Source organism: Hippoglossus hippoglossus, chromosome 10, assembly GCF_009819705.1.
Source record: "Hippoglossus hippoglossus isolate fHipHip1 chromosome 10, fHipHip1.pri, whole genome shotgun sequence".
In the NCBI taxonomy this organism is placed as follows: domain Eukaryota; kingdom Metazoa; phylum Chordata; class Actinopteri; order Pleuronectiformes; family Pleuronectidae; genus Hippoglossus; species Hippoglossus hippoglossus.
This window is the reverse complement of record NC_047160.1, coordinates 7524169-7552071: the sequence shown is the minus strand read 5'-3', so window position 1 is coordinate 7552071 and position 27903 is coordinate 7524169. Positions and strand designations below refer to the sequence as shown.

At 43.8% G+C, this 27903-nt stretch overlaps 2 protein-coding genes and 1 long non-coding RNA gene across 3 annotated transcripts in view; 2 read left to right on the top strand and 1 right to left on the bottom strand.

Moving 5' to 3' along the window:
- The window catches only part of gpc3 (glypican 3), a 115475-nt gene extending 102310 nt beyond the window's left edge, over window positions 1–13165 (top strand). Inside the window, exon 8 of the mRNA XM_034598224.1 lies at window positions 11221–13165. Coding sequence (XP_034454115.1) covers window positions 11221–11396 — 176 coding nt within the window. The 3' untranslated portion in view covers window positions 11397–13165. The remainder of the gene's footprint in view (window positions 1–11220) is intronic.
- A 2737-nt stretch (window positions 13166–15902) lies between these two features.
- LOC117769128 lies at window positions 15903–19936 on the bottom strand. Its single transcript, XR_004615157.1, has 3 exons — window positions 19789–19936; window positions 17553–17695; window positions 15903–17468 (listed from the first exon to the last, which is right to left on the bottom strand). It is a non-coding gene; the product is annotated as an uncharacterized LOC117769128 (long non-coding RNA).
- The window catches only part of gpc4 (glypican 4), a 31522-nt gene continuing 23509 nt past the window's right edge, over window positions 19891–27903 (top strand). The window contains exon 1 of the mRNA XM_034597769.1: window positions 19891–20650. Coding sequence (XP_034453660.1) covers window positions 20500–20650 — 151 coding nt within the window. The 5' untranslated portion in view covers window positions 19891–20499. The remainder of the gene's footprint in view (window positions 20651–27903) is intronic.

Below are 27903 nucleotides of genomic sequence, written 5' to 3'. Positions count from 1 at the left end.
TGACATGTAGGCTGTCCTGAATTCTTAATGAGAGTAACACAAGTAGTATAAAGTTTGTCTTTGTGTAGTTGTCGTGTATGCTGTAATCTGTGATGCTGTCTTTGGCCTTTTCAAAATCAGCGGGTTCACACAGGTTTTTTAAATGTGGGTATTGCGATTGACTCCTTTACCATTGCCAGTGAAGGAGTTTGCCTTTCTGTTTTTTTCGCCGGTGAGTCATGTGCGACATCTTGAACGTATATATGGAAACTGAGGCGTTCTCCCACTTCACTTTCTTGCCAGTCCTGTTGCACGTTGTTCCAAAGAATACGGACACAAACGTTCATGGTTTTTTATCCATCAACGCCCTAACGTCGCCCGAAAAGGTGCAGAGTCAGCATCTAAACTGACAAAATAAAGAAGAAATTCGTGCGTTCAGCCGAGTGTCATCTTTCCATCGCTGATGTTCAGAGCAGGAGCCGATAAAAACCAGTGTCTACTTGATCCAGGAGTGAATAGACAAAAGCCAGATGTTAGTGGGTGTTACTGGATTTTCTAACCAGTGGAAAAGAGTATTTTCACACTGGATGAGGGCTCACCTGTGTGTTCCGATGCTCTCATATACACCTGGCCTCAGACTGTACAGCCTCTGTGTCAGGCTCAAAGCGCCTGCCACCGTCTCCTCACAAACCTGCTCACAGATTCCTCTCAAAGCCTCTCTTCATTCACTCGTCCTTGCTTCATTTTTTTTTCTTCTGCTGCTCTTGCTTCAAATGTGTACTGCAGTGTTTTCAGACTGCAGCCTCACAAAAACAGTGAGTAATTCACCGTACAGTCTTACAATGCTGCTTCCCTTGTGAAACATGAAAACCTGGCGTCGAGGTGAATCATTTGTTTCCAGCTGAGTTTCAGCTCTTGTGGGAAATAAATGGCGGCGTGGTGAGACATCAGCCTCAGCATTAAAACCAGTTAAAACCGGTTGAAATGGTGCATTTAATCAGTGTATTACGTCGCTTCACTAGTCTTAGAGTTACCATTAGGGTTCCTTCTTGAAAGAAAATGATTGACATAAAGAAAAGGTGGAATCAACCACAGAAATGTCAATTTTTATAACAGGAGCTGACCTCTTAATTCTAATCCACTTATAGAAATGGCGACTTAAGAGTTTTAACATCCAACTGCTCGACTAAGTGACATGTTAAAATGGGTTTTTGATGCAGTTTGGAAACATTCGAGCGTCTGAAAGCCAACAGTTGGTGGGATCGGCCCAGAGCTCTGCCTTGTGTGTTTTCTCGCTGAGCTGGACGGGCCTTTGCTGTGCGCTGTACCTCGCCGCACTCAGCAGGAGCCGTGTGAATAGACCTGTTGTTATGCTCCTGTGCTCAGACGTTTGGTCACTGCAAGCACTCTGGAGGAAAGCTGTTCTTTCTTTCTTTTTTTCTAAGCTTGTGAGCGTTTTATTATCGCCAGGGGTTAGCAAAATACAAAGTAGAAATATTCCTGTAATGTGAAACACGCCGCTTACGGTGAGACGGTGGGCTGGGCTCACCTTTCAGTTCTGCTACAAATTTTGCGGCTGGAACAAAGGGGCGAGTAAAAGAAAGAAGAAGGTGATGAAAGAATGCGGGGAAAGAACAGAAAGAGACAAAAACACCTTTGATAACTCTAAAGGTTGATACACTGTGAAACCTAAACATCCTTCGCTTTGTATGAGGGTGGAATTAACAGCAAAAAGCGCTGCCAATAGGACAACCTGGTATGTTAATTAACTGCAGATGTGACCCCCGACCCTCAGCACATGATAGGTGAGTCACACGGCGCCGGTCCTCCACATTAGTGTTTGCCACATGTCTTCATCATAGTTGCCATAATCCAGACACTGTTGACACTAGCTCAGGCATCTCTGGGTATGTCCGCCATGTATTTCTGTTGCCTCCTTATTTCAGTTTCAGAGAGCTGACGATATGAGCTACTGCACTCATGAATGTGTGCCCAGTTAGAGTCGTCCACATGTGGCTGCCAGGTAGAGGGCCTGCGTGCCACAGGTTGGCGTGAGACAGAGGGAGACGTGCTCAGGCGTTGCAGATGTGCGCAGGTGTTTGGATGGCGGTGGAATCTGGGTGCCCACATGTCCTCTGTGGTCTACAAGAGCGAGCAGAGCCAGATGATACCAAGGTGCAACAATAAGCAGACTTCGGTATCCCTGTTTGACACAGCAGGAAATCGCCAATTATTTATTTATATAGCACTTCTCAAAACTAAGTTACAAAGTGCCTCACAAGTAAAAAATACATACAAAATTAGATAAAAACAAATAAAAGCATTAAAAATGAATCAAATCTCGGATTAATTAAATTTTTATTAATTAAAGAATAAAAACACTGAAAGAAGTATAAGCATGACCTGCCAATACAGCTCCCCTAAAGTGAAGCCAAAATGTCTCATTCACCACCCAGTAGCTGGCTGCAAGATAGATCATGAACCCCCCCTTACTCTATGTTAACAGCTGGGACAGAGACCAAATAAGAAATGAGAGTACACACCAGAAAACGTTTTCTCAAATATGGTTTCTGTCATTTTAGGTTGCTCTTAACACATGTTCGTTCAAGTGTTCAACCTTCTGATAAGTTTGGTTTTAACTAGTTATTTTGTCATATAAAAATATCATGATTGACAGCTGAGACTGACTGATTGTGATTGTGATTGTTTGAGTGTATCAACGGGTCCTTGCTACTGCCATTCTCTGATCGCTACTGTGTAAACTCTAGCTGTAAATACGCAAGATTGCAGTGTTTATATCCAGAATATTTTAGCTTCATGTCTGGTTAGTGGGAGGAAGTAGAGATATGTGTTGTTCATCTCTATATACAGTCTATGGTTGGGTCACATGTTTGGACTCAACTCTAACAGCAGTCAAAGTTGTATTAAAGTAACATTGTGTGAACGTATAGAGTATGCATTATACCTGCGTAACATCAGCGTGTTGTCATTGTGAGCACGTTACATTGCTAATGTTAGCATTTAGCTTAAAGTGCCACTGTGCTACAGGCTCACCGATACATCATTTGATACGTATACAAGAGGAGTACACAGACAGAATATAAAGATGGACATGACGGCTCCCCAAAACGGAATCCAAAGTATCTCAATCACCCCCTGGTGGCTAGCTGCAGTATAGGTCATAAACCATGCCTCCTCCATGTGATTGAATAGGACATTGACAAAACTAAAAAGTCAAAGTAGACGTCTAATACATTTTTCACAAGGATGTTTCTGTCATTTTAGGTAGTTCTTATAAGACTGGTGTAAGTTCAAGTGTTAATTTTTAATTAATAGCCTTATCAATTATTTATTTGACGAGACGATTTTTAAGAAACAGGGTGAAACATCATGATTGACAGCTGAGACTGACTTGTGATTGTTAAAGCGTGTGTATCGACAGGACCTCGTTACCATGGCTCCCTCCCCTGATCGCTACTGCGCAAATTACCTCATCAACACAAGATGGCAGCTTTCACGTGAGACTTTTTGGGATAGTCAAAGGAAATAGAAACGTGTTGTCCATCTTGAAATACAGTGTACGGGTGTGATCTGCAGCCTCCCTGAAAATCACTCCTAGGATGTTTATTTAAAAAAATACCTGCCATTCTCATCCTCTGCCTGAAAAACTAATCTTAGCCAACTATAATCTGTTTACGTTTCAGATGATTAATGGTTAACTTGAAGTAATGACTGCTGAGGAGGTGTTGAGAGGTTGGATGGTTGTTGGTGGTGGAAAGGCTGATAATGTGTAACACACTGGAAATGTTCTGACCCAATGTTCCCTGCCCCTGTCCCTCCTCAAGCTTATAAACAACCTCTATAAATTCAGCCAATCCTCCAAGTTCCCCACCTCCACCACGCCCCTCACAAAAATAATGAAGCCTGCCACCATCTGTGTAAACAGGCTTGGTTAGTATGAGCTGCAGTCTCTCACTCTTGTTCTTACTGGAGTCAGCCACAGGGCCCCGTGTGTCGCCAGCTTTAGGGCTGAATGTGGTGGCAGTGGAGGGGAAGATGAGAAAGGAAAGGGAAAAGAGGGAGGAGAGGAACAGGGGGATGAAATTACCCTCTTATTGGACCCTTGTTGGTCTTCCGCCATGGAGCTTTCTCAAATCAGTCCGGGGATAAAACCCTTAAGATTAGCCAGAAGGCAGGAAGAAGAGCCCTGGTTTTAATTTCTGTGGATACAAGCGCACAGTGCCGACTGGGTTCTCATCATGTACATGAGGGGGGCCCAGCAGTGTTTGATTCATTTTGTAGCCCGTGCATTTTTCTGTGTTTGTGTGTGCCTCACGGAAAAGCGTTTGTTTGCCCAAGAGCTTTATTTACATTCACAGGCACTTTTTGGACGCACTAAATTGATTCCAGGCCCGTTCCTGGGTCGTGTCCATCAGCTCAGCCACAGTCCACAAACACTCTGCACACAGCAGGGCCATTCTCGAGGCCTGCTGCTCTGCCGCCGCAGTGACACACTGCAGCCATTTTGTGGGAATGTCTTAAAAGCCTGGTTGAGGGTTTAGGGTGATTTGCATTTTACATGTTAACCCTCTACTTTCACCTGCACCCTCCTACATTCTCGCGCTATCCAGTGTTTTCTCACTGCCGCATGCTCTGGCTCTGTTTTTCCAGCCCATTCTTGAAAGTAACTCAACAATGCAGCGAACATTGCAGGAGTCCTGCTGTCGATAGACTCTGAGCTGCTGGAGGAAACCACAGGCTAACCACTAAAAAGGGCTGAGATAGACTCAACAGGAGCTCGCCGTATGTACAGTCAGACCGGCCAAATTGTCACTCTTGGCTGTATTTCCACTCTGCCTCTCTGTGACAGGAATGTAGGGAAAATTCTGCTTGTTTGTTGGCAGAGATATTTGCACAACAAACACGAGTCTCAATCTGCCAGCTACATTTCCTTCACTGGACTGACTGCTGGACCCAGGAGGAGAGTGTAAACAGATCTGTGTGGGATGTCAGCTTTCCTCATTATTAGAAGATAAAGATAGCATCCGAAGAATGTGTTCCTTAGAGGCTCCCTGCATGGCCAGGACCAGGATGTCCCCCAGGCCAAACATTGACCTGCCGGTCATCAGCTTGGCTCCGTGCGCGGCCACTCCTGCCTCTCTCTCTCTCTCTCTCTCACCCTGATAAGAAGCACCATTGTCCAATCTTTGAAGAAACACCCTCAACCGGCGCTCCCTGCCAACCTCTGACCCTCCGTCAGCACCGACCTCCTAGCTGCCGAGGTTCACAGGCCTCCTCTGTACGCGGCGGAGCTCCCCACCCTGAACGAGCCCCTTGCCCTCAGCACAGAATCAACTCTTTGTATGTTTGATTTGTTATGGTTTTTTACCTCTCTCACACTTTCCACCCTCACAGCGTCAGCACTGCAAGGAATTCTCGCTTAAAATTTATGCCTCTGTTTCATGCTTTTATTTCTCTTCATGCTCCTTCGCTTCCTACTTTCTACGTACTTATTTCTTTCACTGTAAATGGAGACTATTGATATATTACAGGAAGGAACGTATCGAGAGGCCAGTGGGTTCAACATGCTAGTCAACCCTTCACTGACACCACTTCCCCTCACTGACCAACTTAATTAATAGGCGTTGACTTTCGCTTGTCCCACAAAGCAACAATTTACAAAGTGTCTGGGAGGGTTTTTTCCTTTCCCTTCTGACAGCTGTGTATATTCCTCTTATCAGAGCTAAGCAGCACATTCACGATTCAGTTTAGAGTTTCAGTTTTTCAGATTTAGACTCACTCAGCCATCAGTTTCTATCCTTCTTTTTTTGCTTAATTTAGTCTCCTAACCCCATTCTTATCAGTTCTGTACCTTTCCTACTCCATTATCTCTGTTTGTGTCCTCTGTCCTCTGTGGCGTCACATGTCCCTGTCTTACACTCTTGCCCTCTTTGTGGGAGGGTCCCTCAGCCTAGAATAACAGTGAGGGCTGTGGAGGTTGGGAGGCCAGTGCGGCTCAGAGAGCGATGCTGTTGCTAAGGCCAGGGGAAGGGCCTCCTCCAGGCGTCCCGTTTGTGTTGGCCTGACATTCCCAGCCTCTCCGAGCGCCCCTGTGGTCAGCCTGTGGGTGTGGAGGCAGACGGTCACATTCCCTCCAGCCCATGGACAGAAGCATCCCGCACCGCTCCCTTCCCAGCTCTCAGTCAGCAACGTTCCGGGTCAAACAGCCTTGGACGAGTCACAGAGGTTACAAAATATGACCAACAAGCCAATAGTTACAATCCAGCTCCTTATCTGTTGCCTTCTACAAGATAAGACCCAATCAGTCCTGCTCCTATCATGTTTTCACAGAACCATTGTCTCGGAAGCTGCAATGGGCAGCTCCCAACAGAGGATTGCACACACACACACACTCGCATGCACACTCCAGTCCCTCGACTTCGAAATTTGCTGAGTTTAATATGCAAGTGAATAGTTTGCTCTGCAGAGATGAAACGAGTGATAAAATATTTGCTTTGCTTCGGAAACCATAATATCTTTTAAGCTGTTGAATCTTAAAAACCTAGATCAAATTTGACCAGCTTAGGTGTGTGATGTGCACACATCGTCTGCCAGTGTAGCAGCAATCTAAACCATCTCTCCCCATTTCATAAGGAGCACCTGTGTTTGGAGACTTAACATTCCACATACTTATCTGACCAAAAAAAGGCCTTTGTGCATAGCACACATGTACTGAATAAACTGTACTGGACCATGAAGGTATACACACTCACCAGAAGGGTCATAATAATGTCTCGACTGGCTACTGATGTGCGTCATCTCCTAAAAGCAATTCTGATTTATTTATGCCTCTTAATCAAAAATCTAAACTTAAATTCAGATTCAGCTGCATTTAAGAAATGTCTGTAAATACAACACAGCACAAATGAACCATTTCCTGTGAGTTTCTGTGTCATGTAATCATCACCTGCACTTGTGTGCTAGAAAATGTGTCTTTCCTCTGCAATTGCAATTTTTTCGACATAGTTTGCTTGTTGTGACAACTGTGAGCTGGAAACGACAAGCCTCAGGCCCCGAGCGCTGCTGAAAACAAAACTCCAGACTGTCTCCCCCACTCTTTCCCTGTTTTCCTCTGCACAGACAGACATGCCACACAGACACACATGTACAAACACAGTATACACATGCATGCAAACACACACACACTTCAGCCCCTTTGACCTGTAAATGGGATCCAAACAAACGTCTGCTCCCCCTAAAAACTATGTAAGTATTTATTCCTCTGTTCTCCTGAGGACAGGGCTCTAAACAGAACATAAAGTTAAGGCCTGAATGTGTCGTTGACTTGCATGTGACCGCCCAGCCGGCTCATTCTTAGCGCAGAGACTTCAGTGTAACCAATCAATGGCTGGACTGTTGACCTCTTCCCTTCGGTCGTAACTTGAGCTCATAAGGCCACGACAAAGCTAGCAGGGGTACGTTAGCGAGGTGATGTCCTTTGAGGAGTGATAGCCTTAAAAATGGATGAGCTGGAGGAGGGCTCGGCTCCACTGAAAGCCTCAAGGGCCCACATTGGTGACATTAATCACAGCCCGGGATGTGGCTCTATTTTTAGCCAGACGTTATCCGTCTATTTGGCTAATTTTCCCTTCCTGTCCACTGTCCTTGTTCCTCCCCAAAAGGCCATAAATGGAAAAAGACAAAGACTGCTGAATCTGGATTACGCCTGTCTGCGTTTTCCTCTCTTTCACTCACTCTGTCTATACTTTGCTCCACACACACACACAGGCACAGGTGTTCATCACTAATTATACCAGGATATTATTAGTCCCTGCAGCCCTGGGTAGGAGTGTAGGGGATCTAAGTTTGCACAGTGTTCAGTCCCCAATGGATTGTTTTTAAAGCCTGCAGAACAGGGCCCCTCTGTGGTGCTGCTCATGTCGAAGTGTTTAAACTAGCAAGAAAGACCCTTTTTTCCGCCCCCTGGTTTGAGGGATTTTTTTCACTCACATTATTGCCACTGTAAAGCACACCAACACAATGCGCTCCCACTTTGTCTCTCGCTTTCTCACAAACACACATGGGGACAGGGCGCGCACACACCCCACTCAATCATCCCGCACACAAACACACAAATGCAGACGCGCATGCCCCCCGCCCTCCCTCTTATCCGCAGTGTATATAAAAGCTGTATCGAATTGCACCTTGAGCTTAATTGGCACGGCAGTACAGTGTGCCGCTGTCGACAGTGACAAATCGTTCTTTCAGAGCCCTGAAGAATGTCTGCCCACTGCCATGTCAGAGGACACAGGAGGAGAAAAAAGTTAATTGTCCCCTGGCCGCCATTCAAACGGTGTTGTAACCGCATAGAAATTCGTATGAGATGTGGTTTGGAGCTTTAGGGGTTTATTTGTTTGCCTCCTTCCGCTGTTTGAGATGGTGCCTGGCAGCTGTGGGCACCAGGGACCTGGAAGGAAGGGCCCTCGTTCTCTGTGTTTCTACTCACGGAGCGGAGGCTGGAGGTTTAGCTGGACTCCTCGCCGCTCCCTGTGATCACACAGTGGCTCAAATCAGCCACTTCATCCCACTGGATCACTCCCACTGGGGAGTACAGTAGACACATCAGATGAGACGGCTAATTCAATTTGGAGCTATCGGTTATTTTAGGAGCTCAGATGTGACAGTGTGTGTGTGTGTGTGTGTGTGTGTGTGTGTGTGTGTGTGTGTGTGTGTGTGTGTGTGTGTGTGTGTGTGTGTGTGTGTGTGTGTGTGAGAAAGTAATTGTTTATGCACACAGCCCCCTGACTATGTGAGGGAGGGGTATGTTAGAAATGCACCAGCGTTTGGGTTTGTGTGTGTGTGTCTGGAGAGGTGTTCTGCATCTGGCATGACGGGGGACAGCTAAGCTCATAGTTGGCGTTCCAAACCATGGAGTTGCTTTATTACTGATATCCTCCTTCCTTCTCTCATAACTCAGCCTTCTTATTTCAGTCCCCCTCACAACTCCGTCAGACAAAGTAGCACAGAATATGTAACACACACATACACACACACACACACACACACACACACACACACACACACACACACACACACACACACACATGCACACACTGGGAGGAAGAGCTCTGCTCAGCGTCAGCCGGAGAACAGCTGTGGATACAGAGCAGCAGTAAGTAACAGCAGAGCAGCAGGTGACCATGAAGTCACTGCGGCGTACAGAACAGATGGAGAAGAAGGGAGGAAATACAGGAGCGAGTGAGGAGTTAGGAAGAATTCACATGGAAATCTTAAGAGCGAGAGAGCTGTTTACTTTTTTAAACTTTCATCTAAATAAAGTATTCAACAAAACCTCTGCCTCCTCTCCAAAAAGGAACACACTTACACCTGGGAGTTTCCCCGTCTAACCACAGTCTGCTGTTAAATGAAAAGCCCAATTGCAGCAAATGAGTTAAGTGCCTTGCTTGAGGGCATATTTACAGTAGTTGTGTAGGGAGAGGTGAAAGTTAAGGATGACAGGCTGCTCACAGTGGACGGGGGTCACCGGTGTACACACTGGTGTAATTGTCTCCCATAACTAACTATTTTCTCTAAGTCCCAGAGAGGCTCACTGCAGACACGCAACGACGTGCATGATTAACGACACAGTGAAAACATAGTGTGATCACAGAAATAAAAAATGGCTGCATGTGGGAGGGAGTGCATGAACCTGACAGCACTGCCGCAGGACTTCTCTGCATCCTGACTTCTAGTCACTGGTGATGATAATATTCACTCTACAGAGTCACAGACGTTAAAACATTGTATCAGATCCAAGGGTACATATTTTGTATTCAGAAAAGTGGAGGTTTAGTTTTATTTTCTACACATATACAACCTCTGTTATCTGTGTGTCTACAGCTGCTTCCCCTGCTCGCAGTCTTTCTGCTTAGCTAAGCTAACTAGCACCTGGCTCTTGCTCCGTCATTAATGCACAGACACAAGAGCAATGTCCCTCAGTAAGAACACAATAATTCCTTTGGATACAGAAATGTTAAACCAAATCGGATCCTCTTGTGCATTCATGTGGTTTTGGAATAATCTGTAAAATTCACATGAATGCCACCTCAAGTCAGAACAATAACTCAGACGGTCCCAAAGATGATGTTACACAAGATGCCGAGTTGCTGATGCCTCTAAGGAAGGTTTGTGGCACAGCCGCAATCCGTTTGTCCTTTTTTATGTTTTCTGATAATATCGTCGTATGTGAATTTGAACCCTGGTGTGTAGGCTGATGTTTGTGGTAGAGGTCGGTGGGAGGAGTTGAGGGTTCGCATCCACGACGGAGCGTAAATCTGCCTTAAGAAGCGATAGCAGCCTGTGTGGGGAGTAAAGTGACTGTGTAGCCAATCAGAGCTGATGTTTGTTCACAATTTACTTGATTTGTTGCTGACTAATAAACCAATTAACATAATTTTACAATCAACTCAAAATAGCAAGTTTTAATGTCAAACACATGAACACACCAAAGTCGGAACAATGACTTCACAACTCAGGAAATGTGACTTTTAGAGGAGCATGTGAATGCACAATTCTTTAGACCAAAGATAATATATCTATATCATGATCCTGGTCATATTTGCATCTCCCAGCAAAAAATGGCAAATCGGATTTTACGTGTGATGTGTAAAATGCAGCCAGTGATCCATACAATCCAAAAGTAAAATAGGCTTCATTTGTTCCCCTCCCCACTTTGAACTAGATAGCTATTTCATTCCCATCATCCTTTCACAAGTAGGTAGATTTGTTGATTTCATTTTACATTAAAGTTATATATATATATATATATATATATATATATATACGATGACATACATTTTGAGACATGAGCTCATACAGTCAGTTTGTGGTTTTTTTCTTTATTTTTTGTTTTCAGCATCAAACCACTGAAGTACACATTTCAGCACTCACTCTCAGTAAAATATATGTCTGTGGGATTTAACATGTGTCTACAGCAATAACATGCGACATCTGGTTATATGTGGAGGTTGGATTTCTCGTTCTCCCAATGTAACATTGTTTGAACAGCTGTGAGAGACATCATGCAGGAGGACAGACATACCACACGTGTTTTTCAGCTTTTGTGACCGTGTTTCTTCTAATTGTCTCCATCCTCTCCTCCTGTTTCTCTCGTGTTTTTCATTCTTTTGCCTCCTCTCACTATCTCATCTCTCTGCCTCCGTCTGTCTGTCTCGCCCTCAGATCTCGCTGATAACCTGGCAATGGAAGACTTCACCTTCCAGGAGCAGCTGCTGACCCCCCGGCTGGCCACAGCCGGCGTCGGAGGTGTCTACTCACCCACGGCTCCGCTCAGGAGGAGCTACCTGGTCCTGACGCTCCCTGTGACGCTCGCTCTGCTCCTGCTATGTCTCCACTGACCTGTGCACTCACACTCTCCCATCCCCTCTTTACCGTAGGATTCAATACAAACTCTGTGGAACATGGAAAACTGTGGCTCATCGAAAGGAAGCATGAACTACAGAAATTGGTACATTTTTCTTTCCTTTTAACACGTCTCAGAAAGAACTTGTTTTGTTTTATTAAAAATCACTCAACAAACGTATTAAAGCACACCAGATAACCCCTTGGCGTTGTGTAAATAAGAAACCCATTTTCTGGTCCACTCTCACTATACCCTCTTTTTCACTGGTCAAAAAACCCACTAACACCCACTTTCTTCTGGCTTTGTCTGCAATGTGAATGGATATAATCAGCATTCTATCCTGGGTATCCCGCAGTAGATGCAGGTTTTCATCAGCTCCGGCTCCGGCAGTGATGGAAATGTGACACCAGGCTGAACATATACTTGCTTACTCTGGTGTAAAAAGAGGTATGTGGTAGTGACTATATTTGTCGCCTCTTGCCTCACCTCCTCTTTGCCCTCATACTGACATTTATAGTTACAATGTGGCAAAGACCCCCCATCATTAGTCAACTCTGACATGGGGCCCGTAAGGGAAGCACTTCTTGGGAAAACAGACACTCAACTGTACTTGTTTCGCAGCCTGCAACAAGTTATTGCCCAGCAGGAGCACGTTGGAGGAAGAGGAAGAGCTTCTGCTACTTTCCTCTGTGGCAGTGAAGAATCTCCTGCAGGGAACTGAGCTGGTTGCTTGTTTGACGTGAACTCCACATCCCAGAAAGCCAAGGTGAAAGCTTCAGTTAAAGACGCCCTGTAACCTTCAAATGCTCTTTTGAATCTCCTTCCTCTCGCTCTCATTCCTTGTGTCCCTGTGATATCTATATTATTTCAGACTGATCCCAGCAATGCAAGTGTTTATTTATTTTTTTCACTGCTGCTGTTAATGTTTGCTTTATTTCGTAACGCTGATCATGATTTTTTTTAACAGTAACAGCCCTATATGAGACTTAAAAACCTATAAAAGACTCAAGGGCTATCCACTGAGCGCCGGTCTACAAATCAGCCTGATAACTGTACAGATGTATGTTTCTCTGTGTTGGTGCCATGTTTACAAAAATATGTTGATTTATAATATTGACATATTTCATTTTAAGAACATTTTGTTGGTGGACTAGATTGTTGGCCGGACTGTGAAGCATTTCTAGCTCATTCTTTAGCACTGTCGGTGAAGAAAGGAGTGATGTGAAATGTAAATATGTATAAACGTGTGTAAATTGCATTCTACTAATGTTACCTTTCTATTGAATTATTTGTTCTTCGATGTTTTGTTTAAACCAGACGCCAGATTCTTCTTTTTCCTTTTGTTTGTTGATTTTAGTTTGTTGTGAAAAGTGGATTCCAGCTCCCTGGTTGCTAAGACATGTGATGGATGTGGGGAGAGAGGCTAATTAAAAGCCGGCGCTGTATGTGCTGCCGCCACCCAGCTGACTTCACAGCTGTACGTGTTGACTGTACTCACTCCAGACTATTTGACTCATGTCAGGAGAAGCACAGGTGTTAACTCATGACAGCAACAATGGCTCTGCTCCACATGGGTGTGCCAGCGAATCATGTCAGGGGTCCAGCAGGCAGAGCACTAGGGTCCTGACATCAGACATAGCTGCCAGGAACAGAACCAGGAATGGAGGATGACATGTTTTTCTTTTATTTTCCATGTTCTTTTTTTTCAGTTGAATGTTGTTGGGGAAAGTACAATGTAAAATAAACTAAACATGATTTACTGTTTGTGCTGTCGCGTCTCTTTATGATATTTATTGTGTATTATATTTGATTGATATGTGTTTCTTCTCATGAGATGGACTCTTGAGCTGTTTTCAAACATGATCTCCAGATAATTTGCAGAAAATTGGGTCCAGATATTTGAAGCAGTTTTCCTTTCACACATGAAGAACGCAGCAGGAGACTGTCAGGGTCACATGCTTTCACGGCAACAGGATAATGTGCGGAACATTCAGGCCAGGGGTGGCACCATGTCGAATATACAGGAGGCCGGACATGTATGAAATCCTGTGTTTTTCTTTACAACGTCGGCCCTTATCACCCTTATCCTTGTCAATGTCTTCTGTTTGTATGAGAGCTCTTTTTCATCCCGAGATATTTGTCTTCTATTTTTCAGTCTTGCATTTGTCACATGTTAGAAATGTCATCAACACGCCTCCTTGTTCGGTGTGAATTTTCCTGCTGTATTCTCACATGAGGTGACGGATATTTTCCGGTTACTTACCAGGGGGCTGGCAGGAAAAGTAAAAATGTCCAGAGCAACTGACTGGGACATTTGCGTTCTCACATACAGCCCCTCCGGAAGATTCCTGGATAATATCCGGAATTTAGTGCATGTCTGAAAACAGCTTATGGCGCTGTGCCCTGTGACACGCTGGCGACCTGCCTCAGCTGCTACTAGCTCCCCAAGGAACCTTTAAAAGGATAAGCTGTTCATATTTTATTTATTCAGTATTTTCTCATGAGATGGAGCCTTGGTTTATTAGTCAACAGTGCATTTATCCAAGTCATAAAAAATATGATTTCAAACATATTTTTGATATGCAAATATACAGCATATTGACGAGAAAGATCCAAGCTGTAACCCCTCTCACATCACATTAAAGTCCCCGAAAACTTGGTTTCAACTTTCAAGTCTGTAATATTAAAACTCTGTAACTATATAAGCAGCAATCCTGGCTAAAGTTTGGGCGGAAAAACAGAAAAACAAAGTCGATCTGCTTCATCGGGACTGTGTTGCTGTGTTTGATCAGATTTGATTGACAGTTAGCAAATAACCCCATAACTGTCACAGACTTTCATTCTGATGTTGTTGAATCCTAACTGGTGAACACATGTGGGTAACCTGCCAAAAATGATTTCTAATGCCAAAAAATATGTATTTGCAGGAATTTCCGGAACCAGCATGGGTAACATTATGTAAATGTTAAAAAAGAAAACAGAAATTAAATTAAAGTTAATTTATTGTTAAAATTTAAAAAAATTGTACTTTTTTTCTAACTTCTAAACCAGTGAAATATTTATTATCCTGAAGTAGTCACCAGGATTTTTTTGTGTGGCTGCCGCAAAATCTCTCAGCCCTCAATGTATCATCAATCTTATGTGAGAATGCAGCTGGCTCACAGCAGTGGGGCAGTCACTTGTGGAGAGATGATTATGCAAAGCGACTGTCTTTGTGTCATTTTGCATCCCATCAACAACAAGTAGGAGCTGACTGATGAAGTATTTTGTACTGTGATGGGACAGTACCAACACATAGCGGCAGATAACCTCAGATGCAGCCATGGTGTAAGGCCTGTGTAAATAGAGTCTGGATGGGTTACAACATCAGTGACCATGTGGCCCATGTATGTAGATAACCTTTTGGTTCATGGGATTTATATTAACAGGCCAGTTTGGGTCTGTATTGCCTTTAGAATAGAATGGGCCGGTTAGTGCTGAGCTCTGAGCGAGTGCAGAATGGCAAAACTGGACCGGTGCAGGCCTCAGATCTGAGGCATCACCAGCAAATGTCCCGGTTTGTTTTTGTCACTTCCTCAGAATCAAATACCAGGTACTTTAAACAACAGAAAGGATTGAAATGCAGCACGTCTTATGTACAAGGCATAACGTCTTTTCTCCAAATGAAAAACTACTTTACTCTGTAATGCTTTTTCTGCTGCTTTCTCCTCTTACACATGATCCACAGTTACAGTAATTGGAAAAGACCAGGTCTTGTCCCACTTCCTGCTCAGGTTTTGTTCCGCTATGGTTTCTCTTCTTAGTTTGTTGTCGGATCCTTTTCTCAGTTTCTCTTGTTGCATTTGTTCCTCTCTGTGGTTTCCTGTACAGTTTCAATGATACAGGACAGTAAAAATCTAATACCACCATTTGGACCAGGAGAAAACAGCAACTAGCTAATGTTAACAGCTATAATTTACATTGAAATGATGAAGTGCTGAATTCCTACTCAACTATGATCGTTAAATCTTTAAAATTGTAAAAATCAGTTCCGTCTATGTGTTTCTTCAATGCTTTTCACTATAAGCTGCTTCAATAAAAGGGGCTGTATGTGAGATCTTCACCACCAGAGTCAGTTGCTTCAGACATGTTTTTGGGAACTTTTCCTGCCAGCCCCCCCGAGTAAAATGTGTGTAAAATGTCTGAGTGAGACCATGTGAGAATGCTGCGGGAAAATGTCCAGAGAATTCACAGCAGGTGAGTCGGCTTGTTGAAAAGATGCTGATGAACGAGATTCGAGATCTTTTGGTGAAGCGAGCTGCAGTCGGGAGTCAGTCCTGTTATCGGGGTAGCTCCTTTCTTGATACTCCCACCAGGTAAGAATAGAAATCTTCTTACTTTACATGAGTTAGGTCCAGTCATTTTAGATAGTGTTGGCCTTGATGGCTTCTTCCATAATTTAGAATAACAACTGTTTGATCAGAGTTTAGAGGGTGGGATTACCTTGCTCCATTCGTGAAAAGTATAGAAATAAAGTTATAGAAATATGATGGATATGGTTTGATGTTATTCCCACACATTCCATGTCAACTGAAGGTTATGTTGACAGGTGGATACACTGACCCTCCTCCCAACAAGAAATCAGCTCATGAACACAGGGTCAGGCTGAATGAATGATGAGGAACAAAACTGCATTTCAGTTTAATTGTCAGGCAGATTTTAAATCAGGATATGAATAAGGGAAAATATACACTGTTAGATTGGTGCTTTTAAGGTCAGCTTCAAACAAGTTCTCTGAGGCTGTCCAAAATCCTTCTGGGAAATGTAGCAAGGTATTACCAGAGGGAGCAGTGAAGAACAGCAGAGAGTTGCATAAACCAAAAACACAAATGACAGATCACTAAGTACTTTCTGGGACACCTTGAACGTCACATATTCAGGTATTCAAGGTGGAGTTGTACTTACAGAGCGAGGAAACATAACCAAGGGAAAATAGAATGTTTTCCGCAGAGGTTATGAATAGGACATGTATATGTTGCAAGTATATATGTTACTTTAATGTGCCTTTCACATGTCTGATCCACTTCAAAGCCCTTCGTGAATCTTCTGATTTATGTGTCTCTGGACTCCGCTCGTAGTTCTCAGGATCTGCAAAGCAGCATCTGAGTTATGTGTGTTTTTTCTCTGCATCTGTTTTCCTCACTCCCAGCTGATAATGGACCACATTATTTCTCCTCACACTGAACCCCCATTAGTTTGACCCCCAGTGTCACCTATTACCCAGGTAACAGACCATCATCCGCAGCCCAACAATGGAACTCGCTTCATTAGTCCTAATTGTTTGTGTTTCATCTCCATTTTTAAAGCCTGTCTACTTTCCTTACAAGGCCAATCACTCACAGCTCCTCACACAAACACGCCTGTCACTGCAAATACACTTAAAAAATGTTTCCGCCGTCCTGCCTCTCTGCTGTAACTTTTCACACCCACACACCCTCTGCTCTCCAGATCCAGTTAAAAATGCCATTGTTATCCAGCTGTGCTTTTCTCTCCTGAACTGGATTTGCGGCCTTTTAGATGGAAAAGAGAGGCTGATTATCAAGAGATGAGCAAACGCTGGCTGCAAGAGAGAGCAGTGGCAAGCCCAGGGTGGTGCTGCTGGTGGTGGTGGTGGTGGGGGTTATACTCTGAATGCTAATGCGAGGCTGGAGAAAGGGCAAACAGGCCCATTCAAATGCAGAGTTCATGTGTTTTCTTAGGGTAATATTGGGGCAATGTTGAAACAGCACGCATTATGAGAGTGAAAGGTCAATTTGATGTTAGTCAGCAGGAACAGGGGGAAAAGCTGACTATCAGGAATTGTTGCATTTTCTGCCTGGGTGATTGACCCTCCCTATGAATATGTATTTCAGCACTATTTCACGGTCCCACAGAGATGTTTGGGGCTTGGCTACCCTCGTGAGCCTGAGGGGTCATCAAGCGACGCATAGAAATTAAAATAACAATTTAATTCAGGTGCTTTTGAACGTGCACCCGAGCCCATTTTTTTTTTTTTTTTTAACCAAGCTGGATGCTGAAATTCCTGTGCCTAAGAGAGAGAAAAACAGAGACATGTCACGTCGTTCAAAGCTCATTCATGTCTAATTACCATGGCACTGGACCATTTTCTTACCTTTTGTTTGGCCCATTGAGAGCAGCGCCGGGCCCACGCTCTCCCATGCACACACAGCTCCCGGCATCCTCCTCCTGCTCCTCGGCAAAACCCCTCGGCCTCCCCCTGCAGCCGCCGCAGTCACACAGAATGAATGGAGCCGCCTGAGGAATGTGGACACAAAAGGAGGAATGTCATTTTGCTGAGTGCTGCACCCCCCCCACCACCCCCAATGGAGGTCCGCGCACACACCCACACACACACACACACACACACACACACACACACACACACACACACACACACACACACACACACACACACACACACACACACACACACACACACACACACACACACACAGAGAGAGAGAGAGAGAGAGAAGAACCCCACAAGTCCAGGCATGTTTAAACACAGGGGGTAGAAAGTCTTACTACGACTTTTTTTCTGTAAATTAGAGGATTTGTATATAAGACAGGAGTAGTATTGTTGCATTTTATAAAACTCTACACATCCATTTTGGACACTCTATTAGAACATGTGTTTTTGAGTATGTGCGATAGATGAGGAGACAACGTGGACATGATGTGAGGGGTTATGCTTCTTTGAAAACCTTTACTTTGCTCGTCTTCTTTAAACACAGTCTTTAATCACCATCGATTTCGACTGCTTGTCTTGTCAGTGTAATCTGAATTTAATTTGTTTTTTCCCCAGTGAAACTAGATGCAGCGAGGGGCCAAAGGTCAGAGGCAGAAAGCAGCAGGACAGCACATAAAACAAACTTGTGCCTGAGAATAGAAAAAGTGAACAGGAACAAAATATATCATAAAACATGACTGTGATAGATTTTTGCAGGAGGACCGATGACAGTCTTTACTTGGGTCTCGGGGTTTATTTCTGTACGCCACAGCAGCAGGATACTCAGTGTGTTTCCCCATCTAATGGCCTTACATGAATTGTGACTGTTTTATACCTTTCCCATTTCTGTCATCTCTATCAACGTACAGCTGCTGCGACACGCTTCCATTCCTCTGTTTACTGTAGTTTACAACACTGGGCGCTCTATGTGACAGGCAGCTGCATATTAAAAACACCACCACTGCCCCGTTGCTAACAGGACACATGCAGCCTAACCCGTGTTTGTGTAAGGAGCAGGCCTGTCATTTGGACTCCATGGTTACTGTAACACTAGCCACGTTTTAATCTCAGGATTTTAAACAAACCAAGGTCCACTGGATTATAGCGGCTGGACAGAAATAACAAATTTTGATTAAGACAGAAAATGTGTCACATGCTTTCTTCTCATGTACATGGCTGTTTTGCTATAATTTGTTTAGATTTTTTTTTTAATTATAAATAAAGATGTAACAAAAAGATCCTCACTACTATTACTATTACAACCGGTCGAGTCAGATGCTGGCCCACACTGAGTCGGGTTCTGGGGTTTGCTCATTGTGACTTCTCAACTTTACTAGGAGATGGTTCATTTATTTAATTTACTCTAAGTTACTTTTAGTTTTTATATTTATTTTATGTTAACTTTAATAATCATAACGATACATTTTATTTGTATTGTACTTTTAATAATGTTCAGAAACTTTACATATCATTAAAAATGGATTCAGATTGAAATAATGTATTTTTTTGTACTTTTTTTTTGAACAATGCTCAAAGACACTTTACATAGGATTAAGAAAACAGAGCAGATAAAAATGAAAAAGTATAAATATAAAATACACATCATTATCACACACTGGCATATAAGATGGGCGTGATAATGAAACATTAAAAGCAGTAGCAGCAGCTGAGAAACCTGCTTATTTATTTGTTATTAGCTCATTATTATTGTTGTCGCTGTTGTTTATATCAATCTGTATTCCTTTTTTTATTGTATTATCACGTGGTGCTTTGGTGTCATACAAATCAAATTGAATCATCATGGATAAGATTCACTAACAATGCATGGGGTGATTCCCCAGCACACTTTATCACCACTGATGACTTCTCTCATTTTATGTTAGGACAGTGAAAGCATGATGAGGGATGTCTGTTTACTTCAAAGAGTCTTTTATCTGCACATCGGCAGATAAGGAGCTCTGTTAAAACACAGGTCAAACCGGGGTCTGCAATAAAAAGAGATTTGTGATTTCCACCACTTCGCGTCATGCGGGCCAACACTAGCAGAGCCCTCGTGTTGTGCCGCAGCACAGCTCCACCCTCGTAGCTCCAGTCCTGATTTTCAAGCCCTGGTACTTACCGCTGAAGTCTAGACACCATCACCGAGAGAGAGAGAGGGGGGGGGGGGGGGGGGGGGAGATCCTGGGTTTAAAGTCCCCGCTCCGCGCTCCACCCCTGGTGTTTCTCACTTCCACCTCTTTGTCCCCCCGGAACTCGCACTCGTCCCTGCGCGTCCACCAGGGTTTTCTGCCCGCATCTGGATCTCTGAGCACGGCCAGCGGCACAGTGCAGGCTCCTCGCTCACAGATACCCGTCGTTCACAAGGGAAAGACAAGAAAAGAAGACAACTTTCCCGGCGTCTCCTCCTCCTCTGCTGCTGCCGCCGTCGCCCTGGTTTATCGTCGAGGCTGTGAAGCGCTGCAGGAAAGTTAGAGAGTTAGAGAGAAAAGTTTTTTTTTTACAGGTTTTTCAAAGTGTTGCTCTGTCTCGTTCTCCGTGTTTTTGTCCTCTGAGTCCGGGACTCGACACGCACCTTAGCCTCCAGAGGGACGAGGTGTGCGCGGTGTTCGCCTCGGTGTTCGGAGCCCGGGTTGTCGGAGCGGTGGCCTCCCCGGAGCCGCTGTGAATGAAGTGTCGGTGGAGCTGAAGAAAGCAGCGTCTCCATGAGGAAACTCAGCGTGGGAGTCGCTCCAACTCTGTCCTAGCTTTACCTGCGCGGCCATCGTTTGCTCCTCTCACTCTCCCGAGCCTCTCGTAGTTTTCTGTCGCTGTTGTCCGTCCCTGCCTCACCATGAAGACGCTGCTGTGTGTGGTGTGCACCCTGCTTGTCTTGTCTGTTTCTGGGACTGCGGAGCAAAAGTTGAAGAACTGCAATGAAGTCCGTGCCGCGTACAGCTCCAAGGGCTTCAACGTCAACGACGTCCCCAACAAAGGAGTCAACGGTGAGTCTTTTTAAACACTTTCTTCTTTTTTTGTCAATTTTAACCTGAAACCCAGTCAGTCCGGAGCAGTGGGTTCCCAAAGTGCGGCCGGAGGACGACCCCCGGTCCCGGGGTGGTCTCCCGGTGGTCCAACGGCTCCTGGGAACTTTTTAAGCTAGCAGAGTTAGCATGAAGAGAAACCGGGTTAAATCGGTCAAATATGTCCACATGACCTCATGTTGGCTCCCAAAGTACAACCGAGGCAGTCATTGTTACTTATAACTAACTTTCAAAAAGTTTCCCACAAGTTCTTTGAGGCAAAACGTTGTAAGTCATTGAAACTTCAAAGTTAATCGGTCATTTTTTGCTAGCAGACATTTTGTCAGTATAGATAAATGGTTAATGTTACAGACATGGTGCTTTTGTGTGTGTTACATGGCAACTACAGTTAAAGTGTGGGGAATGAAGCAGTGCCACATTTTGGGGGTAACTTCTTCAGAACAGTGGTCCAGTTATTAATCTAAATCTTATCTTCTGTATGGGGACAGAAAGCAACTCCCCTTAGTGTAAAATGTAAAATGTTATGGTGAGGACATGTTTTTTAGGTTGGTTTAGGACATGGTCGGTTTAAGGTTTAGACAAGTAGTGACAATGTGTAAGGTAATTCTCCAGGAAAGCTGTGTGTGTGTGTGCGTGCGTGTGTGTGTGTGTGGCAGCCATTCACTGCTCCAGTGAGTAAATATAGTCCTCATCTAGGAAATACTTGCAGGTAATTCATAACAATAAAGAGCTATAATCAACACACCACCCGGCTCCCCCACTGAAAGAAGCCAGGCCTGTGTTTATTTCCAGGCTTCCTCACTACGGGCTCCTATGGCTGTGAAGTGCGGGCAGCCGGCAGTGATTTAGTAAACATTGCTGTGCATTGTGAACAAGGCTTATGACTTTTTCCTTTTCGCTGGAGTTGTGATTTTTTTTCTTTCTTCTTTTTCTATGGCTTTAACATTTTCTTTGAAGGCACACGTTGTACTTGTACTTCTGTCTGCAGGACAGGATGGAAGGCCCCCAAACAAGGCTGCTCCGTAATAAATAAGCACAGCTTTGTTAGCAGGCAGACGAGAGGTGAGAAGGCAAATTAATTGGGCTAATCATGAGTTAAACCCAAGTAATGGAAACTCATGTAGAGGGGCTTTTACAGTGAAGGCTCGAGGGGGAGCAAGGGAAGGGGGTTGGGGTTTGAAATTCCACTGTGTCCTGCATACTTTAAATCCCTCCCTTCTCTGATTTCCTTTTCATTTTTTATGGTGGTTAAAATGAATATGCACACATATATTCACCCACCTAAAATCAGTCCAGTTTTTTGCTGTGGCTTTAGAAGGATGTTTTTGTAGATGTAGGTCATCCGGGCACGCCTACTGTCAGGTTAGGGTCTTGGTTTCCCCTTTTTAAGCCACTTTGGATTGAATAATTAGCTTAATCTGGCATTTTGCCACATACAACCATTTCCCCTTTTTATCTTTATGTATTTTTTTTTAACACAAACCTCTCAGGAGTGTTCACTGTGTTATTTCTTCTGACAAGGGTGACCAGTTTGTATATGTCCTCTTTGTTTACGCTGCATAGTAAGAGGATGTTCAGATTGTCCTTTTCCGTTGAAGCCACAGCAGCTCATTAGAATTTGATTTGGACCAAACTGTCACAGAGGCGGTGAAATAATTTTTTGCCCCGCATTTCATTCAACTCTATAGGTCCCTTTTGTTTTCCGCCTGCATGTCTTTGTGATGCTAAACGTCATTGAGAGTACCCCAACATGTCTGCATTGGTCGGATCTAATTGTCTTGGCTTCTCTGGATTTTGAAAGAAGGAATGAATGAAGGCAGTTTTATTGTGCAGGTTTGTGTTGTATACACACGTGCCTTTTTCTTACAATAGATTCCTGGTGTATGTCTGGGCCCTGGGCAGGACCGACCTCAGTGAGCAACCCTTTGTCATTGAGAGAGACTGAGATAATTGATCCATAGAAAGCAACAGGGTCTACTGTCATTAAGGAGTGTTGGGGGGCTCCAAAAAGCAGACACAAAAGCTCTGCACTCTCGAAATGTTTCATGTCGCTGTGGAGAAATTGCTCCAGATGTGCAGCCTGATTGAACTTCCGTCATGTTTGTCAGAGCTTCACTGCTTCTCTTTGTAACAGGTCAAACTTCTAACATTAATTCTTTCCTAACCATAACACAGTCAAAACTAGTTTTGAGGTTGAGCAAGGATTAAACCATTACTTACTTGGATATGTATATAACACAATTGTACAGTTGATAATCAAGCAAATGTGTATAACATCTGCAGGAGTATAAATAACACAACATATGCAATGAAATAATTTAGTTCCACAGATAAATCTAGAGTGTGCAGTCACAATATGTACCACTTTTATTTTAACCATAACTGTTGAGTATGATGTAGCAGAGGAGACCTACTTAAAAATTATACAGTATCTTTGCCAGTCGTCTTGGAAGTATTTTTTGAAATGTTTACCTCCTTTTGATACATGCATCATAAATCTGATTGGTGGAATATGAGTCTTTATTAGAGACATGGGAATCAAAACTCGCCTCTTACAACATTCAACATCATGTTATTGTTGGCAGCACAGAGATAAGAATGTTTGTTACCACTCAAATTTCCGACAGGCTCAGCCGAAACCAGACTCGAGATTCAATAAAGATGTTTTAATGCAGTAAAACTGAAATGGAAACCCTGATTGCCTTAGCATAGGCAGAATTAAGGGATACAGAGGAACAGCAGGCTCAGTTGGTGAATTCCTCGTTGATCCCATGGTATCAATCTTTTACCACTCACGTGGAAGCAGTTCAAGACTTTTTTTCCCCCTAGTTTCTTGTTTAGGGCTTGTGGTTGAATACCTCACATAAATGGGAAATAAATCACACTCACACTTTTATCGATGACAGATAAATATTGTAAGCAATCATAAAGAATGTAAATGGTGGTTTTACTGTCTGTAGAAATCTGCTGATAGTAGGTATGTTATATTTGATCATTTGCTGCATAGCTGCAACATGGACCAGCTCTTTGAGCTCACTCTGAAAGCAGAGCAGCTAACTCTCACCAGATTGGTATGTCAAAGGCTACTCGTTGTTGGGCTGGATGTTGTGCTTCCCATTTTGTAGCTCATCAAGCAAAATCTGTTTTGGTTTACTCTGACAGTTGGGCTTGATGTCATGCGTCAGGTATGGGACAATGGTCGAGATCAAAGTGAAGAGGGTCGTTTTTCCTCCCTTCAGCACAAGGAACGTCCCTTTCCTCATAATCAGTTCAGTGCATTATGACTGAAACTCAAAGCGTGCATGACCTCAGCACATTGGCCTCTCGCTGAGCCCGAGACATTCTGCAGTCTCACATTGTGAGGGCTCCTTCCCCCTTGGCTGCTGGCTGCATGCTCTGCATCATTACGGTTTTGGGAAATAACAGGTTGTGTTATTGCAGTGACATTCAGCAGATAAGATAAGAGCGGGAAACTGGGCATGCAAAGTCTGTGTGAGCCTTTAAAGCTCAAAGTCCAATATTTGAGTGGCTCTGCTGTGTAAGACTGCCCTTGTATTTTAACGCCTGTAATAATTAACCAATAAACTACCAACCAAGCATCTTACTTGCCTCTCAAGGTCAATCCCATAAAATATAGATGGCCCTCTATGTTTCATGTGAAGAACAATGCCAGTCTTATCATTAGGGTAAGCAAGTCTTATCTTGAGTGCAGCACTTTGCAATGAAGAAAATTGTGCCTAGTGGTTGTACTTTGTGTGTTTGTCTACTTTCATCATTGTTCAAACCACCAACTGAGTAAAATGTTAAGTTAGTGAAACTGTATTCTTCCATGAGATATACAATTGAATCAAATCAAGTTGAAACACAGTTAACCTTCTGGGCCCAAAACTGTGTTTTCCAAGAAAAACAAAGCTTTTAATGTGTGTAAAGGTTTTAGCATTGCAGCTTTATTTGTTATTGAATGGTCCTTAAAAGAAGAACAACACCTTTAGCCCAAACTCGTTTTTTTGTCGAGCAGTGTGTCATTCAAGAAACCGTTTAGTCCCTCCCACAGGTGTGCGGGGTGCCGTATACTCATGAAAGTCTGACTCATGGTAGTACAGTGTAAATAAAGAATTACTCATAGTGTGGCTTTGGATTAGTAGTAGCAAAATTCCAATTTTGCTGGTGGAAAAAGTGGTGTAAATCTGTATTCTTTTTGGAAAAAAGGTAAGTAAGCTGTAAATGTTAAGAACTGCTGTTGAGTTGCTTTCAGTTTAAACAGAAAGTTCTTGGCACAACAACAATTTTTTCCAAGAGGAATTCTTTTTGCGAACATGAATATCAGTGATTAATTGGAAGAGAAAATTGATAAAGTGTGTGGGTTGAGATTAAATATCCCTTATTAAAGCCAAAGCATTCTCTGATAACATTCCTGAGAGATGGGATAGACTTCTGCAGCTTGTTGGCTTGAAACTTTACCAAGTATTTTTTTTAACTCTCCTTAATATGCCTTTTTTTTTTACCTTTTTGAAAACAGGCGGTATAGTTAACATATTAAAAATACAATCATCTCAGCTTTCATTGCTGACTTCAGTTTTTGTTTTGTCTGCAGGTTGCACGAGGATGACTGGGCAGGGCTCCTTAAGTACTCAATAATGTTAGAGGTGTATTTATGAATCATCATAGATATTGACTTGCTGATTATTAACTGTTGATTCGCTAATCAATAAATATGTTGTATGTGGTTGGAGTTGCTCCTCTCTGGTCTTATCCTTGGAGATCAGGTGAAAGCAGTGATACAGGGAAGGCTCCTGTTGCTCCCTGCTCCGTATTTGTGACATGTCCCCTGTAACTCATGGCGAGCCTTCAGGATAATTGAGTTTAGGTATCATGAGGTTGAGGTCTTGTGAACCTGGGGTTAGCCTAGCTGCGACATTCAGTGTCCAGATGGGGCCAGGGGAGGGAGGCTGGCTACACGTGCCTGCCAGCTCTGCTGTACCCGCCACTCTTATCAGCTTCCTGTGATCACAGCACGGCAGCTCTGCGATCAGCGGCTCTCACTGCGTCCCTTTCTGCTCTGCCAGCAACAGTTATCATTGAGTTATCATTTGTCCAAAACAAATCTGCTTATCACAGTGAACACAAAAATTGGCTGCACTAAAACTACCTGCTTTAGTTCCATGGATCTTGTTTGGTGGACGGAATGATTTTGCCATGTTGGACCTGATTTGCTGCTCGGGTAGCCACCTTCTTCAACAACTGTGGAATGTTAAGTTTCCCTCTTTCACTCGCTTAGTATGCTCTGGGTGTAGCATCAATTCAATGGCTGTGTGTGAGTGTGTGTGTGTGTGGACTGAGCGTTTGTATTTCCATCTCTCTGCATCCTTTGCTTTGACCCCCCCAAATGGCCAAGTGAGCGACAGATCAGTAGGGGGTGGTTTGCTGTGTGTGGGAACAATTGAGCAACCCCTTTTCGGCCGGCCTACCTCCCCCCTCCTCACCGCATTCCACACCGGACCACCAAGACCTGCACACAGGGAACCCCAGAGCTGGGAACACATGGCAACAAAGAGGGCAGGAGGGACTAACTGAGGCATACAGAGAATGAGAGGGGGGATTTGAGTGACAGGAAAGAGTTTTGTACGGTGGCGTGTCAGACTGAATATCCAGGAGAAGTGGTGGACCAGGCAGGAGCCGGAGAGCCACTGTGTGCGTGTGACACAGGCTTAGGGAATCTGGGGAGGTAACTGGAGGCAAGCATGCATGCACTATGACTCATCTTCACTCCAACATACAGGCTTATACGTACAGCCTGCTCCTCTTAAGCTGCTTTCAGACATGTACTGGACTCCACAGATCCTACGTATTGTCTCCGGAGGAGGTGCATGTGTGAATGCAAATGTCAAGAGTGAGACAGTCTGTTTTTACAGACTTTATCCGCCTGGTCTCCTAGTATAAAATCCGTTGAAATCTAGGCAAAGTCGATGTGAGAACACATCCCCCGCTGGATTCACAGAGATCGGGTTGAGGGGTTCTGGACACTTCAAACGCGCCACTGACGCAAAAATGAAAAAGCAAACAAAAGACATTAACGAATATGTCAGAGTTTGTGGTGATAAGAGCTGATGACGGATGTTGGGGTGCTGTTAACAAAATCATATGATCTACGCAGCAGAGTTAATACGTCACTTCCTGCCTCAGCCAGCTGCACCGGGCTGCTCCACCTCTCGCCTGAATAATGCAGAGGATTTGTTGCTGTTGTGAACCCGTCTGTGCAGAGAACCTCCCGCTGTCTTGTGCATGTGTGAAAGGCAGATTCTGGGTAAACTCCGTAGCATATTCTCCGCATTTTACCTGTAGGTCATGTCTGAAAAGGGCTTTAGTAACTTACAGCACACGTCTCTGTCTAACACAAAGGTTTTAACTAAAGGACTCAACAGATCATTTTTGGCAGAGTGGCCACAGTTAAACTTTGACTCTGTATTTTGATGGATCTGGATTGGTCTTTGTCTGATGCAAACTGTGAGAAATTCAGATCTGGCTTTGTGGTTTTCCCTACTTTGAGTTGAGGGAAGTAACCCCCCCCGAAACTCCTTGTTAACACGTCCTGTTAGCATGCTGTTCAAGCCCCCCCACCCCCCTTCCCCCTTATCCCGACTAACATCAGTTAATTTTTTTCCCCCACTGCTCGCTCTTTAGCAGCTCCTCTGGGAGGTTTTGTTTCATTTCCTGGCCTTTCCTTTCTTCCTCAACTCTGGGTTATTTCCACTTTTCCACCGTCAACAGTGGTTTACTGCTATTTTCCTGCTCTGCTGCATTCAGCCTACTTACCTCCCTCTCATCTATTCTCAGCTTTTTATCTTTGCCGTTTTCTCTGTGAAGAAAGGCTTTTGGATGATGCATGGGCCAACTAGAATGCATCTCTTGTTAACACACATCTCTCTAAAGCTTTGATATCTAATTGCTGGGAAGCACCAATAACCCTTTTCTCCTTTGATACTACGTACAGAATAGTATCTGAGTGCAGCATATTTTTGTATAAACATCCACAGTGCTTTGTGAGGTGACATAGCTTATTAATACAGTCAATGCAACACTTAAGGACCTCTCTAATTAATTGTCTTGGCACTTATTCGAATTTGTTTAACTACCTCTGCCTCCATCGTACGACACCTCTGGTTGCTGAAGTCCGTTTGTGCAACTGACTCTTCGTGTTGTAATATTTTTTGTCG